At 50.9% G+C, this 17,714-nt stretch overlaps 1 protein-coding gene across 2 annotated transcripts in view; it reads left to right on the forward strand.

Moving 5' to 3' along the window:
• The window catches only part of spint1a (serine peptidase inhibitor, Kunitz type 1 a), a 70,621-nt gene extending 53,025 nt beyond the window's left edge, over window positions 1–17,596 (forward strand). For both annotated transcript variants that reach the window (XM_086003636.1, XM_086003634.1), the window contains 4 exons: window positions 5,066–5,116; window positions 9,048–9,218; window positions 12,492–12,551; window positions 14,491–17,596. In XM_086003636.1, the coding sequence (XP_085859762.1) occupies window positions 5,066–5,116; window positions 9,048–9,218; window positions 12,492–12,551; window positions 14,491–14,669 (461 nt within the window). In that variant the 3' untranslated portion in view covers window positions 14,670–17,596. The remainder of the gene's footprint in view (window positions 1–5,065; window positions 5,117–9,047; window positions 9,219–12,491; window positions 12,552–14,490) is intronic.
• The last annotated feature ends 118 nt before the right edge of the window (window positions 17,597–17,714 follow it).

Genomic DNA, 17,714 nt, shown 5'->3' on the forward strand with positions numbered 1-17,714 from the left:
AGAGAATATTCACAGCACAGAAGGAGGCCACTCAACCCATCATGCCAGTGCCAGCTCTCTAAAAGACCTTTCTACTTTGTATTTCCATGCTTTTTCTCCATATCATAGAATCTTACAGCACCAAAGGAGGCCATTCAACCCATCGTGCCTGTGCCGGCTCTTTGGAAGAGCTATCCAGTTCGTCCCACTCTCCTGTCCTCTCCCATATGTTGGCTTTTAGATATTTATCCACTCCCATTTTCAAAAGCTATCAAAGGATTCTGCTTCCACCTCTTGTTTCTGACGGGGTTCTTGTTTCCGTGTCTCAACATCCCTTGTGTAAAAAGAGAAAACAGACCCCTGCAGGGAGAAAGGGCAAACTGGGATAAGATTGCAAAAACCTGTTCCGACGAGAGCGAAGGGCTAAAGGAGAGGCTTTAGAAAAAAACATGGCAGCAGAGGCTAAGCATAACCATAAAACAAAATCTTCCAGTGTCACAACAGCCAAGAGGGCCGTCATAGAAGATGTGAAGTCCATAGAAGATGTGAAGTCCATACAAGATGCAAACGGGCTTGAAACCGAGGATGCGCACATAGTAAATATTCTGACTGAATACTTCAATGTTCGCGAAACTAGGTGGGATTGTGAGTTGTGAGGAGGATGCAAAGAGGCTCCAAGGCGATTTAGACAAGTTGAGTGAGTGGGCAAATACATGGCGGATGCAGTATAACATGGATAAATGTGAAGTTATCCACTTCGGTAGGAAAAACACAAAGGTAGAGCATTATTTAAATGGTGATAGATTGGGAAATGCTGATGTACAAAGGGACCTGGGTGTCCTTGTACACCAGTCACTGAAAGCAAACATGCAGGTGCAGCAAGCAGTTAGAAAGGCAAATGGTAGCCTTCATTGCAAGAGGATTTGACTACAGCCTTGGTGAGACCACACCTGGAGTACTGTGTGCAGTTTTGATCTCCTTACCTAAGAGAGGATATACTTGCCATAGAGGGAGTGCAGCGAAGGTTCACCAGACTGATTCCTGGGATGGCAGGACTGTCGTATGAGGAGAGATTGGGTTGACTAGGCCTGTATTCACTAGAGTTTAGAAGAATGAGAGGGGATCTCATTGAAACGTATAAAATTCTGACAGGGCTAGACAGACTGGATGCAGGGAGGATGTTTCCCCTGGCTGGGGGGTCTAGAACAAGGGGTCACAGTCTCAGGATACGGGGTAGGACATTTAGGACTGAGATGAGGAGAAATTTCTTCACTCGGAGGGTGGTGAGCCTGTGAAATTCTCTACCACAGAAGGCTGTGGAGGCCAAGTCACTGAATATATTTAAGGAGGAGATAGATAGATTTCTGGACACAAAAGGTCTTGAGGGGTATGGGGAGAGAGCGGGAATATGGTATTGAGATAGAGGATCAGCCATGATCATATTGAATGGCCTACTCCTCCTATTTTTCTATGTTTCTATGTTCACAAGGCAAGACTTGAGCTTGTTGTCTCCAAACAGAGATACCCCAAGTGTAATCGATGACTTTATAAATGAGATAGCAATCCTAGATGGACTAAATAGGCTCAAAACACATTTGGGATTGATGGTATTCATCTCGGGCCTTGAGAGACCAGGGAGGAGATTTGTGAGGCATTGACGACCGTTATAATGGAGTCATTGGACACTGGCAGAGGTACCAGTAGATTAGGAACAGACTAACGTGATGCCTATATTCCAAGAGTGCCAATACAGACACAGGCAACAGCAGATCCATTAGTCTCACTTCAACTGCATCTAAAATAACGGAATTGATTATCAGGAGTAAACCTGAGGATTGTCTGTACCGCGACCACCAAGTTAACAATGGTCAACATGGATTCAGATGGGAAAGATGCTGCCTAACCAACCTCCTCGCCGCCTTTGAGGATGTGACAACCAAGCGAACTGCGGGAAGCCCTACATCATGGTGCACCTCGACTTCCGAAAAACTTTTGATAAAGTTCCACACAAAAGGCTATTTAGTTCAACTCAAAGCTGCGGGGATTCAGGAATTGGATAGGAAACTGGTTGAAGGGTAGAAAACAACGAGCACTTGTTAGAGGAGTTGTCAGTGTGGGGAGGAAAGTATGAGTGGGGTCCCACAGAGCTTGGCGTTGGGACCACGATGGTTTCTAATATACATGAATGACCTGGATGCGAGAACTCGGTGCGAAATGATCAGATTTACAAGTGATGCCAAACTCTTGAGGGGCAGCTTAGAAATTACAGAATGAGTTGGACAAGCTATGCAAGTGGAGAGAACACTAAAAAGAAAGACTTGCATTTATATAGCACCTTTCACGGCAACAGGACATCCCAAAGCGCTTTACAGCCAATGAAGTATTTTTGAAGTGTAGTCACTGCTGTAATGTAGGAAACGCAGCAGCCAACTTGCTCACAGCAACATGCAACAAATGATGATGACCAGATAACCTGTTTTAATGATGCTGGTTGAGGGATAAATATTGGCCAGGACACGGGGGAGAACTCCCCTACTCTTCTTCAAAATAGTATCGTGGGATCTTTTACGTCCACCTGAGAGCAGACAGGGCCTCGGTTTAATGCCTCATCCGAAAGGTGGCACCTCCGACAGTGCAGCACTCCCTCAGCACTGCACTGGATTGTCGGCCTAGATTTTGTGCTCAAGTCCCTGGAGTGGGACTTGAACCCACGACCTTCTGACTCAAGTGCTTCCACTGAGCCACAACTGACGATGGCAGCTGAAATTCAATGCAGACAAATGTAAAGTATTGCACATAAGAAGGAAAAATAATTGACGCAGTACTCCACGAATGGTGTTGAAATAACTAAGGATGAATCTGAAATAGATCTAGGAGCCTCAGTCAACTTGATGTTCAACCAATGCAAAGCAGCAGTCAGCAAAGCTTAATCAGATGTTGCGTTACTTAACTGAAACAGTAGAATCTAAGTTAGAGGAGATGATAGTCAGACTTCATAATGCTCTGGTCTGACCCCACCTTGAATATTGCACCCAGTACTGGTCGCCAAGAAACGAGAGAGCTGTTTGAACGCTGGAAACCGTGTCACAAGACTGATTGCCCAGCATCAGGGGTTGGAGTTAGACGAGAGAAGCTTGGGCCTTGCAGCCTGGAAAGGAGCTGTCTGCAAGGTTGGGGGGTGGGGGCACAGATTCAAGTTGGTAAAAGGTCATTTGAGGACTGATATCAGCAAATTTCTCTTCACACACAAAGTGATCGACCTGTGGAATAAACTTCCAGATAGAGTAATGGAAGCAACATCTGGAATCGTTTAAGAAACAACTGGATTACATAGAATTTGCAGCACAGAAACAGGCCATTCGGCTCAACTGGTCCATACCAGTGTTCATGCTCCACACAAGCCTCCGCCCACCCTACTTTATCTCACCCTATCAGCATATCCTTCTATTCCTTTCTCCCTCATGTGTTTATCTAGCTTCCCCTTCTACGCTATTTGGCTCAACTACTCCGTGTGGTAGTGAGCTCCACATTCAAAGCACTATTTGGGTAAAGAGGTTTCTCTGAATTCCTTATTAGATTTATTAGTCTTATATTGATGACTCCTAGTTTTAGACCTCCCCACAAGTGGAAACATCGCTGTCTACCCTTTCATCATCATAAAGACCTCGATCGGGTCACCCCTCAGCCTTTTCCTTTCTAGAGAAAAGAGCCCCAACCTGTTCAGTCTTTCCTAATAAGTATATCCTCTCAGCTCTGGTATCATTCTTGAGAGTCTTTTTGCACCTTCTCCAGTGCTTCTATATCCTTCTAATAATATGGAGACCAGAACCGTAAGTGTGGTCTAACCAAGGTTATCAGTTTAACATAACTTCTCTGCTTTTCAATTCTCTCCTCCAGAAATAAACCCCAAAAATGGTTAACAATTACTGAACGTTTCCTCCTTATACTTCCAGTAAGCTATCCGCTCCTGTTTCTGGATTAAATATCATTTGACTTCTAACTGCACAGTTAACCATGTCCTCCTGAAGTCACTTGCAGTCGTCTTCACAGAGTAAATCTATTATGACTTTGGATTATTGCACATTTGTGATCACATGTTTAAATGCCCCACCTTGCATGTTCTTCCTCCTCCGTAGAACACAGGAGGCGGCCATTCAGCCCCTTGAGCTTTTTTCACCATTCAGTTACATCATGGCTGATCTGCACCTCAACGCCATGCTTCATCACTGTGTTGAAATCAAGATTCGGTGTCCTACTCTCATTCTGTTCTAGACCCGCAACACTGCCTCTCTCTCCCTCCCTCAGTCTTCCCTTCCTCAGTTCATGCTGGCTTTCTTCCCTCCCCTTTCACAGCTCTTGCCTGTACTCTTCCTCTTCCCCATTCCTAATTCATGCTGACATTTTTCTTCCCACCTCTCTGTCCATTCTTATACTCTCGAGCTTTCCGCCAATCTCTTGTTTAGTTTGTTCTCAAGATGTGGGCTGGCAAAGCCGGCGTTTATTGCCCATACCTAGTGGCCCTGAGAAGGTGGTGGTGAGCCGCCGCCTTGAACCGCTGCAGTCAATGTGGTGAAGGTGCTTCCACAGTGCTGTTTAGATAGGGAGTTACCCCCTTAACACCCCCCCCCCCCCCCAAACACACAGTAATCTGAGCAATGGCCCTAGCTCCAACCCTGCTCTGTCATCCTTAGCTCCCACCTCTTGATGCTGCTTCAGGAGTTTGAACACCGCTGCACACTTCGAGTGGGAATTGCCCCATTCCAGAGAATCCACCTGCCCCCACCCCCCCCCCCCCCCCAAACAGAAGCAAGTTGTGGAGGGGGGGGTGGCAGGAGAGGAGGAAGAGGTGGCGGGTGGAAGGGGGGCGCTGTCGGGAGAGGAGGAGGAGGCGGGGTAAGGGAGAGGGGTCGGGAGAGGCGGGGGTTGGGGAGATAGGAGAGGAGGGTCAGGTCGGAAGGAGGATAGGAGGGTCGGGTCGAGGGGAGGTGGGGGTCTGGAGGGGAGAGGAGGGTCAGTGGGGAGGAGGGGGAGGCGCGGCTGGAGGGAGTTTATTGTAACCAGCTCTCCTTTGACTTTTGTTTTTCAGTTCGTGACCGATTCAATAAGCTGCTGGACATAGACATCCCCAAGGAGAAAGGTAAACTTTTCAATGGAGGCTTCGAGGGTGGATAGATTGGATAGCCAGATCCACAGGAAGCACATGACCAGCTCCTGAGTGTCTTCTCCTATCCTATGATTTCAATGAAGTGTAATGGTGGGCAGAGGAATTTTTGAACCATGTCCAATTGAACTATGAACCCAAAAGTACATTTTTGGAGCGGGGCTGGTGGTGTGGGAGAGAGAAGACACATTTCTGCAAAATACGGTGATACATAGAATATACGGCACAGAAATAGGCTATTCGGCCTTCCCAGTCCATGCTGGTGTTAATGCTCCACTCGAGCCTAACTCTATTCCCTTATCCCTCATGTACTTAACCAGCTTCCCCTTAAATGTATCTATTCTATTTCCCTCAACCACTCCCTGTGGTAGCAAGTTCCACATTCTCCCCACTCTCTGGGTAAAGAAGTTTCTTCTGAATTCCCTATTTAATTTCTTGGTGACTATCTTATTTTGATGGCCTTTAGTTTTGCTCTTCCCCACAAGTGGCAACATTCTCCCTACATCTGCTCTATCAACACCTTCAGAATTTTATAAACCTCGATTAGGTCACCCCCCAGCCTTCTCTCTTACATAGAAACATAGAAGATAGGAGCAGGAGTAGGCCATTCGGCCCCTTGAGCCTGCTCCGCCATTCAATGAGACCATGGCTGATCATCCAAATTCAGTACCCTGTCCCTGCCTTCTCCCCATTACCCTTGATCCCTTTAGCCTTAAAAAATCTATCTAACTCCTTCTTGAATATATTTAATGAATTGGCCTCAACTGCCTTCTGTGGTAGAGAATTCCACAGGTTCATCACTCTCTGGGTGAAGAAATTCCTCCTCATCTCTGTCCTAAATGGCTTACCCCTTACCCCTTATCTTTAGACTATGACCCCTAGTTCTGGACTCCCCGGCCATCGGGAACATCCTTCCTGCATTTAGTCTGTCTAGTCCTGTTAGAATTTTATAAGTTTCAATGAGATCCCCTCTCATTCTTCTAAACTCCAGCGAGTATAAGCCCAATTGACCCAATCTCTCCTCATACGTCATTCCTGCCATCCCAGGTATCGGGCTGGTGAATCTTTGCTGCACTCCCTCCATGGCAAGAACATCCTTCCTCAGATAAGGCGACCAAAACTGCACACAATACTCAAGGTGTGGTCTCACCAAGGCCCTGTACAACTGCAGCAAGACATCCTTGTTCCTGTACTCAAACCCTCTCGCTATGAAGGCCAACATACCATTTGCCTTCTTAACCGCCTGCTGCACCTGCATGCTTACCTTCAGCGACTGGTGCACTAGGACACCCAGGTCTCGTTGCACTTCCCCTTCTCCCAATCTATTGCCGTTCAGATAATAATCTGCCTTCCTGTTTTTGCCACCAAAGTGGATAACCTCGCATTTATCCACATTATACTGCATCTGCCCAATCACCCAACCTGTCCAAATCATACTGGAGTTTCTCGGCATCCTCCTCACTGCACACACGCCCACCCAGCTTTGTGTCTCTCTTCACGAGAAAAGGGCCCCAGCCTGTTCATCCTTTCCTGATGGGTATAACTCCTCAGTTCTTGTAAATCGTTTTAGTACCCTCTCCAATTCTTCTATATCTTTTTTATAATATGGTGACCAGAACTGTTTACAGTACTCTTAAGTGTGGTCTGACCAAGGTTCGATACAAGTTTAGCATTACTTTTCAATTCTATCCCTCTAGAAATAAACCCTAGTGCTTGGTTTGCTTTTGTTATGGCCGTATTGACCTGCATCGCAACTTTTAGTGATTTGTGTATCCCAGATCCCTTTGCTCCTCTACCCCATTTAGATTTTTATTTTCCAAGTCATATGTGACCTCCCGTAAGGGGAGCGGAACTAATTGGATAGCTCTTTCAAAGACCTGGCACACGATGGGCTGAATGGCTCCCTACCAACGTCCCCTGTAAGCTCCACTGCCTCCTGTGTGGCCTGCCTCCCCCAGTGCACGGCCCATTCAAATTTTTGCACGTGTATCTACAATGGAAAAGCCGGTGAGCGGTCTGTGCAGGACCTTGCAGAGGACTGCGCGATCACGCAGCTTAGCGGGAATGTTGCTCCCTACTGTGCTGTATGATTCTTTCCCAGTCTCTACCTCTTGCACTCTTCTCTTCATCTATGTCCATGTCTATCCCCCCTACTCCACGCAGTGTTACTCCCCTGCTGAACTCCTATCCCAGGCTTCCACATGCTCTAAACAGACCTCAGGTGTCTTTCTGCTTAACCCTGGGTATCCTCAGGTGTACCCACTGCAGAACACGCAACTTGCTCTTACTGTCTCTCAGAGCAGCCTCCCAAGGTATCTCATTGCTCACTCCCAATGCTTGCCCAGTTCACTATACCCATTGCGGGGCGGGGAGAGGGGGGGGGTGTCAATATCTCAATCCACCTCCCTACATTTATGTTCACCTACAGTCCCCACTGTGCCTCTTTCTCCCCCAACCCAACCCATCTGATCACCCTGTAAAATGTCCAGTCCTCACAAGTAAGGCCTACCCAATCCACAGGCTCGTTATAGATAAGTACATCCTGGATCTGCCTGAAAACTGGTTCACTACCCTTTTCCCCCATATCGACTGCTGAATCACTCTGGTTCTCGTCTCTAAGTTTCATCTATTCCTTTGGGATATCTCTCCACCAACTTTGCCACCTTACCTCCCCTTTAATGCTCTCATTGTGAATTCTACCACCTGTTCTACCTCACTTTCAACCTTCTCTCCATTTAAATTCTGGAACTTGGGGCCTAGAAAACTGAAGGCATGGCTGCCAATGGTGGGGCGAAGGAAGTGGGGTATGCACCAGGCCAGAGTTTGCAGAATGTAAAGCTCTCTGAGGCTGGAGTAAGTTATAGAGATGAGGAGGGGCGAGGCTATGAAGGCATTTAAACACAATGATGAGAATTTTTATTGTAAGGCATTCGGTGACGTGAGCCATTGTAGGTCAGTGAGGAGAGTGGCGATGGATGAGTGAGACTTGGTGCGGGATAGGATTTATTTGGATGAGCTCAAGTTCGTTGCGGGTGAAGGATGGGAGGCCGGCCAGGAGAACATCGGAATAATTGAGTCTGGAGGTAACCAAGGCATGGATAAGGGTTTCAGCAGCAGATGGGCTGAAACGGGGGCGGAGATGGACAATGTTATGGAGGTGGAAGTAGCAAGCTTTGTGATGGAGAATATGTGGGGTCAGAAGCTCTACTCAGACAGTGGCTTAGGAGGGGGGTGGGATCTGTGGCTCGGGAACAGAGTTTGTGATGAGAGCCAAAGACACTGGCTTCGGTCGTCCCAGTATTTAACTGGAGGAAGTTGCAGCTCATCCAGGTCTGGATGTCGGACAAGCAGCCTGAAACAGAGGCAGTGGAGGGGTCGAGAGATGTGGTGGAGCTGGGAGCACATGTGGAATCTGACCTCGTGTCTTTGGATGAAGTTGCCGAGGGGCAGCATGTAGATGAGGAAGAGGAGGGGGCTAAGGATAGGTTTAGAATATTCCTGAATGAACTGAATCCTCTCTCCTCTGTCCTTTTCTCTTCCTTCCTTTTCTTTGTTTGTGTCTCTCTTTCTCACCCTTTCTCTCTCCATCTTTCTATCTCTCTCCTCTCTATCTCTATATCTGTGCTTACCATCGATTGAGTTGCCATCTCCCAGCTCGCTCTTTTGCTCTTTCTCTATCTCTCTATCGCTCTCGTTTTCTCGCTATCTCTCCATCTCTCACTATCTCTCTATCTCTTTCACTCTGTCTGTCTGTGCTTACCAGTGAATGAGTTGCAATCTGCCTGCTTTCCCCTTTCTCTCCGAGTTGTATTGCGAACAGACGGTTTCTCTGAACAAACGGCGTTCACAGCGGCTGCGATCGAAGTTATGGAGAGTTAACCCACGCTGTCGCTGTCTGCCTTTCCAGCTCGCTGTGTGTATCCTCCCGTGACTGGCCACTGTCGAGCAGACTTCAGTCGCTTCTACTACAACCCCTTCTCCAAGTCGTGTGAACGCTTCACGTATGGAGGCTGCGATGGCAATGAAAACCGCTTCGAAAAGGAGAAGGAATGTATGCGGGCCTGCAGAGGAGTGACCGGTAGGACCACATCATCATCTGACCCTTGTAGACAGTAGTTCTTCAACTGTTAACTATATCCCCCCCTCCCCCCAATTTATTTTGGGACCAGAATCCTAGTGGACCAAACCCCTTCCCATTAACTCTCATGGCATAAAATCCCAGTGGACCAATTATCCTTCCCATTCACTCCCATTGTATAAAATCCCAGTGGACCAAATTCCTTCCCATTCACTCGAATTGTATAAGACCATTGATAATATGGCACGCACCCACACCCAGAAGACCTGAAGCTGGCCTGAATTTGGGCCTAGGGCCTCATTTCAATAATTTGGGTGCCTGTTGCGCCTCCACAAGCAGCTCGACCATTTTGGTAAACAAATTCTGGGCAGCTTGGCTCGGCAGGAAAGTGGGGAGGAGGGGCAGCTGTCAGCAGCTGTCAGGTGTGCCGTGGAGTTGGGAGGAGCAGCACTCCACATCAATTTAAAGAAAAAATGCTATCTTTTCAGTAGTGCCTATTGACAAAAACAACTTGCATTTATATAGCTCCTTTTAACGGAGTAAAACATCCCAAGGTGCTTCACAGGAGCGTTATCAAACATTGACACCGAGACACATAAGGAGATATTGGGGCAGATGATCAAAAGCTTGGTCAAAGAGGTAGGTTTTAAGGAGTGTCTTAAAGGAGGAGAGAGAGGCGGAGAGGTTTAGGGAGGGAATTCCAGAGCTTAGGGCCTCAGCAGCTGAAGGCATGTCCACCAATGATGGAGCGATTAAAATCGGGGATTAGATTTGGAGGAGCGTAGTTATCTCGGAGGGTTGTAGGGCTGGAGGAGTTTAGAGATGGGGAGGGGCGAGGCCATGGAGGGATTTGAAAACAAGGATGAGAATTTTTAAAAGCATGGCCTTGCTTAACCGGGAGTCAGTGTAGGGCAGCGAGCACAGGGGTAATGGGTGAACGGGACTGGGTGTGAGTTAGGACACGGGGTAGTGAGCATAGGGGTAATGGGTGAACTGGACTGGGTGTGAGTTAGGACACGGGGTAGTGAGCACAGGGGTAATGGGTGAACGGGACTGGGTGTGAGTTAGGACACGGGGGTAGCGAGCACAGGGGTAATGAGTGAACGGGACTGGGTGTGAGTTAGGACACGGGGTAGTGAGCACAGGGGTAATGGGTGAACGGGACTTGGTGCCAGTTTTGGATGAGCTCAAGTTTATGGTCTAGGCTGCATCCAGACCTGGAAAGCCTGAACGGACCTGCTGCTCTCGGGATGGCCCAACTTCCATGAGGGCTCCTAAAACAAGCGTTAGGCCCCTCATTAGCATATACAAAACGCCTTAAGGCCTGTTTTAGGTTTTAGGTGGCCGCCTTGCATGCCTGAAAGAAATGCCAACCCAATTTTGGCTTGAACATTTTTCAGCCGCAATTGAAGTGCAGGACAATGGTCCCTGAAATTGGGCCTCGTTGCGCCCATTGTACACCCCATGTGAGCCCCAATTTCTACCCCAATATGTCTTCAAGCCAAGGGAGAAGGAAAGCTCTCTGCTACACTGATGCCTTCCTGGTGTCAGCTGTGGCTCAGTGGAAGCATACTTGCTTCTGAGTTGGAAGGCCGTGGGTTCAAGTCCCACACCAGAAACTAGAGCACATAATCCAGGCTGACATTCCCAGTGAGGGAGTGCTGCATTGTTAGAGGTGCCATCTTTCGAATGAGATGTTAAACCCCGCCTGTGCGCTCAGGTGGATGTAAAAGATCCTATGACTATTTAAAGAAGAGCAGGGGAGTTCTCCCCAGTGTCCTGGACATTATTTCATTGCTGTTTGTGGGAGTTCTCTGTGTACAAATTGGCTGCTACATTACAACAGTCACTACCCTTCAAAAGTACTTAATTGGTTGTAAAGCACTTTGCGATATCATGAGGTCATGAAAGGCGCTAGATAAATGCAAGTCTTTCTTTTAAAACTCAATATTACCACCAGGAGACGCTTATCCATACTGCAGCACTGACTCTAAACCATTGAGAAGAATTTTCATTCCCCGAACTGCTCACCAGCCAAGCCTGAGCGGGCACCCTGCTCCCTGGCTCTCTAAATCAATCTGTTCTTTGCTCTATCCAACTGATCATTTTAAATAGGCAGAACTTGACATAGGAACAGTAGTAAAGCCATTCAGCCCCTGAAGGTGGAACACGTCCGGGGGGCTGAATGGCCTGCTCCCGGGGGGCTGAATGGCCTGCTCCCGGGGGGCTGAATGGCCTGCTCCCGGGGGGCTGAATGGCCTGCTCCCGGGGGGCTGAATGGCCTGCTCCCGGGGGGCTGAATGGCCTGCTCCCGAGGCCCAGAGTGCAGACACACGCGGTGGTTGTTTAATCGTCTGGGCTGCTGAGGGTTCAGTTGCTAGTGGTTCTGTTACTGGACTAGTATTCCAGGGCCTACTAATCCAGTTTTAGAATTTGAATTTTTTTTTTTTAATCTTGAAAGAAAGAGCTGGTCTCAGTAAAAGTGCCCATGAAGCCGCCGGATTGTCGTAAAAGCCCAAATGATTCACTAATGTCCCTGTAGGGAAAGAAACCTGCCATCCTTACCCAGTCTCGGCCTATATGTGACTCCAGTCCCACATCGTCGTTGACTGTCCTCTGGAGTGGCCTAGCAAGACACTCGGTCGTATCAAACCCACTACCAGCGGTTCAATAAGAGAGCCAATCACCACCTTCTCGGGGCAAATAGGAAAGCCAATAAATGCCGCCGTTGCCAGCAATGCCCATATCGCAAGGATTAATTGAATAATGGTGGCAGCGAGAGCTATGATGACCAGAAAGCATCTGTATTGAATTGCCTGAACTCAGCCAGGAAGGCTTCAGACAAGGGGATTCCCACTCCTGCTCATGGTCCAATGACCCTGCGGGAAAGCGTTGTGTGTGCCTGCGCCTGTGCGTGAGTGTGGGGGTCAGGGTGATCTCTGATGTCCCATCTCCTTCCCCCGCCCCAACCCCCCGTCGAATATCTTGGTAATGCACTCTGTCTACTTCAACTGGGCGTTCCTCGCCCACATATCGAACGAACCGTTTTGTGGGCCCGTACATCTCATGCCAGTTGGCACTTTCAAGAGGAGAGTAATTCTCGAAGCACAGGAGTCCCGGTCCCAGCCCCGGTCCCAGCCCCAGCCCCAGCCCCAGTCCCAGCCCCAGCCCGTAAATGCGGAGGATGGCACATGTTGTACAAGGTCCAGCACATACTTCATACTGCATCGACCCAGGTGCAGCCCTAACCTCACTTCTATCTTTTTTTTTAAGAAAAGGACGTATTTTCCCGAGGCCTGTTTGAGAGGCAAGAGCAAGAAAAGTCTTCAAATGGTCAGTATCTCATGACTGGGAGGGATTAAGGGAGGGGGGCGGCGGGGAGGGATAATGGGGGAGGGACGACGGGGAAGGGATTATGGGGGAGGGGGGCGGCGGGGAGGGATAATGGGGGAGGGACGACGGGGAAGGGATAATGGGGGAGGGACGACGGGGAAGGGATTATGGGGGAGGGACGGCGGGGAAGGGATTATGGGGGAGGGACGGCGGGGAAGGGATTATGGGGGAGGGACGGCGGGGAAGGGATTATGGGGGAGGGGGGCGGCGGGGAGGGATAATGGGGGAGGGACGACGGGAAGGGATTATGGGGGAGGGACGGCGGGGAAGGGATTATGGGGGGAGGGACGGCGGGGAAGGGATTATGGGGGAGGGGGGGCGGCGGGGAAGGGATTATGGGGGAGGGGGGCGGCGGGGAGGGATAATGGGGGAGGGACAACGGGGAAGGGATTATGGGGGAGGGGGGCGGCGGGGAGGGGGGGCGGCGGGGAAGGGATTATGGGGGAGGGGGCGAGGCGGGGAGGGATAATGGGGAGGGACAACGGGGAAGGGATTATGGGGGAGGGGGGCGGCGGGGAGGGATAATGGGGAGGGACAACGGGGAAGGGATTATGGGGGAGGGGGGCGGCGGGGAAGGGATTATGGGGGAGGGGGGCGGCGGGGAGGGATAATGGGGAGGGACAACGGGGAAGGGATTATGGGGGAGGGGGGGCGGCGGGGAGGGATAATGGGGGAGGGACGACGGGGAAGGGATTATGGGGGAGGGACGGCGGGGAAGGGATTATGGGGGAGGGACGGCGGGGAAGGATTATGGGGGAGGGACGGCGGGGAGGGATAATGGGGGAGGGACGGCGGGGAGGGATTATGGGGGAGGGACGGCGGGGAGGGATTATGGGGAGGGACGGCGGGGAGGGATTATGGGGGAGGGACGGCGGGGAGGGATTATGGGGGAGGGACGGCGGGGAGGGATAATGGGGGAGGGACGGCGGGGAAGGGATTATGGGGGAGGGGGCGGCGGGGAAGGGATTATGGGGGAGGGACGGCGGGAAGGGATTATGGGGGAGGGACGGCGGGGAGGGATTATGGGGGAGGGACGGCGGGGAGGGATAATGGGGGAGGGACGGCGGGGAAGGGATTATGGGGAAGAGGGCGGCGGGGAAGGGATTATGGGGGAGGGACGGCGGGGAAGGGATTATGGGGGAGGGACGGCGGGGAAGGGATTGTGGGGGAGGGACGGCGGGGAAGGGATTGTGGGGGAGGGACGGCGGGGAAGGGATTGTGGGGGAGGGGGGCGGGGAAGGGATTGTGGGGGAGGGACGGCGGGGAAGGGATGGTGGGGGTAGGGCGGGCGCGGGGAAGGGATTGTGGGGGAGGGACGGCGGGGAAGGGATGGTGGGGGAGGGGCGGCGGGAAGGGATTGTGGGGGAGGGACGGCGGGGAAGGGATGGTGGGGGAGGGACGGCGGGGAAGGGATTATGGGGAGGGACGGCGGGGAAGGGATTATGGGGGAGGGACGGCGGGGAAGGGATTGTGGGGGAGGGACGGCGGGGAAGGGATTGTGGGGGAGGGACGGCGGGGAAGGGACGGCGGGGAAGGGATTATGGGGGAGGGACGGCGGGGAAGGGATAACGGGGGAGGGACGGCGGGAAAGGGATTATGGGGGAGGGACGGCGGGGAAGGGATTATGGGGGAGGGGGGCGGCGGGGAGGGATAACGGGGGAGGGACGGCGGGAAAGGGATTATGGGGGAGGGACGGCGGGGAAGGGATTATGGGGGAGGGACGGCGGGGAAGGATTATGGGTAAGGGATGGCGGGGAGGGACGGCGGGGGAGGGATTTTGGGGGAGGGATTATGGGCGGGGTTGCAGTGTGAAGTATCTTCCTTCCTCCCTCCTGACCTGACTCGCACTCTCTTTTCCACCCCCCCCCCCCCCCCAAAGCTGGCATTGCCATAGCCGTGGTCCTGGCCATCTGTATCGCCGCGGTGCTTGCCGTCCTGGTCTACTTCCTGCTGAAGATGAAGAAGCAGAGCCGGCGGCAAACGAGTCCATCCAGTTCCAATGGCTCCACCACAGAGGAGATGAAGAAGCTGGTGGCCATGCAATCGAAGCCCATCTGAGGCGTGAGGGGCCGATAGCTCCCATTTCCATTTAAAGACTGTTGGGGGGGAGGGGAGCGAGGAGGGGAGGAAAGCCAAGGGTCTGGGTAGAAACTGATGGGTTCCTGTTTGTAGATTATAAAGTAATATTGTTTTTTTGAGTGCCTGGATGTTGTGCAGATGAGATCCAATGATGTGTTGGTGGACTTCCTGTTTTGTACGTACTGGTGCCAATCCAATGGCCGATTGGATTCAGCCCAGTCTGGGTAAGTGCCTCCTTTTCATTCCTCTGTGGACGCTCCTGGTCGCACGCTCTCCTCCGTATCCTGCTGGACCGTGAAATCTATGAACCTGACCCGCAGTGGACTCTCCATTGGTTTCCTCCATTTCCTTCTGGTTGCCGGGGCTCAGGAAGGTGGATTTGGAGAGTCAGCTTCGGATAGTAAAATACTATTTGTGGGGGAGGAGGGGGGAAATGTTAAGATCGGGATTGAAAGGTGATTGGTCCCCCACTCTGGTTGTCTAGGGAGTCTGCACGTTATCTTGGCCCCTGACTCTGCGGTTGTCCTAATTTCAAACAAGATGGCGGCATTGCGGCGCCCGAAACGGAACCCCTCATCGCACGAAGATCAGACTCCGAGATAAACATGGAGCAGGCCCGGGAGCTAAAACATTTCTTTATAACACAATCCTTCCAAGTTCCCCATGACTGCTGAATGTCTGCCAAATTGTTCGGGGGTTGGACAGTTACTTTTTTTACTGCAAGTAAACAAGTTTCCATCTGATCTGAACAAGGGGTCAAAGTTCAAACCAGGGCAGAAACAAGTGGGAGCTTTATTTCCCTGCATCGCGCTCTCTCTCTCTCTCTCTCTCTCTCACCCCACCCCCCCCCCCAACCTTCCCTCACCCTCTGTCCCCTCCCCATCGGCTGCTCCTCCCTGGGATGTTCTCTCTGTCTCTCCCTCCTCTGTTGCAATATTCTGTCTCCCTCCCTCCTCTGCTAGTCTGCAATAATCTGTATTCTCCTTCCTCTGCCTCTCCCTGGGTTGTTTGCACTCGCTCGCTTTCTCTCTCCTCCTTGACTCTGAAGCTGCTTTTGCACCAACTCTACAGTTTGGATTCCGGGGGTCAGCTCCTGACACTTTGCTTTGTAAATCGTGCCGCGGGGTCCAGTTTTCTATGGGCCGTGTGTGTGCCGCGGATGAGGCTAGCTGGTATTTGGCTCTGTAAACAGTAGCTCACACACGCTGGTCTCTGGGAATTCAAACCAGCGAGAGAGAGAGAGACCAGCTTGGAATGGATGTATCTGATTGAATGTATATTTATTTGTTTTCTGGCTCAGAGGGTTGTTAACTGGAGGGGGGGGGACACTCCGTGAGATCAGTTCGAGGGCTTCCCATACGAGAGAGCTGGGGTCGAACAAGCCCAGTTGCTCGTCAAGAACAGAATGGTTGATGGGAAGGGGAGGCAGATGATTAGCTCCTGTGTATAAATCCAGGTATCTCCTGTGTTCCTTTTCATTGGCTAGTTTTTTGAGGGTGGGGTTAAACACAAATCCTACGCTGTTTATATTACGGCAGCTGGGTATCTGGCATACTGCTGGAATCTCGCCAGCATGCTCTGAACCAAACTGCTCACAAGCTGTGTACAGGGGACGATAGGTGTCTATGCAGCTAAATGCATGTGACTCATAGGTGCAGTTTAATGGTAACCTTCCCTCTGTTTCCCACCTTACCCATTATTCATTGATAACCTTCCCTCTCCTTGCTCAACCCTACCCATTAGGGTTGGTAATCTGGAGCTGAGTGGGAAGTGGCTCCTCTTCCAATGACTAGTCTACTCCGGTAGGTCAGCATTGATGATTCCGGCCGCTCAAACATAACTCAATCGCGTGCAATCCCGAATCTCTTCAGAGCTGTCCGTGTGAAATTTGAATCATTTGTTGCTGGGTTTTTTTTTTTATCAGTGCTTGTAAATCGGGATTGATGCCTAGCGTCTGTGTGCGGCTTTAACCTCATGGGGTGGCACACTGGAGATCACACTGTGGTGCCCATCCTTGGTGCCAGTAAGAGTCACAGACCCAACATCATAGCATTTCCAATAGTCCTTTGGTGAAAGCTTTTTCATTGTAAGTTCACTCCTCTGCTGTCAAGGCTTCATTGTCACTTGTTGATCTCGGGACACTCGTGGGGTTAATTCCGACTAAAACTGCTTTCTTTTTTTAAGGCTGCCATTTTATTTTTTAAAAGATGCTGTACATAAAACCACCTCAAAACGATGCCACAATCTCCGATGCCATTTAAAGGGACATGAACCCATGCCCCCCAAAATAGTACCCATAATCCTATTCCATCTCAAGTGTTGGGTCCAGGGATACTACAGAGCTGATAATAGCTCTGCTTTTCATTGAGAAACCCAGCGTGTGGACCATGACAACTAAGTGTAGATTGTTACCCCATAGTCTCCCTATTCCCATGACAATCTTTTTTAGCCACAATTTTAAACAGTTTTGTTTCTTTCCAAATCTCCTCTCCCCTCTCCTCCCCTCCCCCACTGTCCCGAGCCTCCTAAGTGGCTGCCGTGGAGGGACGCACAGCCGAGCCTGAGCCTGTCTACAGGTGAGTGCGTGCAGCCTCGGTCACTGGATAGCAACTGGGAGCAGGGAAACCCTGTTTCTCTAATTTCCCTGATCTAAGTGTGCTGGAGTCAAATATGGTACCCCAACGCCATCGCAGCCAACCAGCAAAGACTGGGGAATCGCACCTCAATCCTGCCAGCTCAGCCATTCAGGAATCAACTCTGCATTTAGATTTGCAGCCAAATGCTCCATATCGCTGGTTGATGGTCATACAGGGGCCACTTCCCCTGCACCACCCCCGGATGCAATTGTCAGGAAAACTTTACATTGCCTATTTTTTTCCCCTTTTCTCCCTCCCCCCCCCCCCCCCCCCCACACACAAAACGCCCCGTGCCCATTCCCCCAAAATCGTTAACCATCAACCTGCTATCCATGTCAGTTGTGGCTCTGTCGATAGCACTCTCTCCTCCTGAGTCAGAAGATTGCAG

This window comes from Somniosus microcephalus, chromosome 12 (assembly GCF_052327205.1).
Source record: "Somniosus microcephalus isolate GS21.2 chromosome 12, FLI_Smic_1.0, whole genome shotgun sequence".
In the NCBI taxonomy this organism is placed as follows: domain Eukaryota; kingdom Metazoa; phylum Chordata; class Chondrichthyes; order Squaliformes; family Somniosidae; genus Somniosus; species Somniosus microcephalus.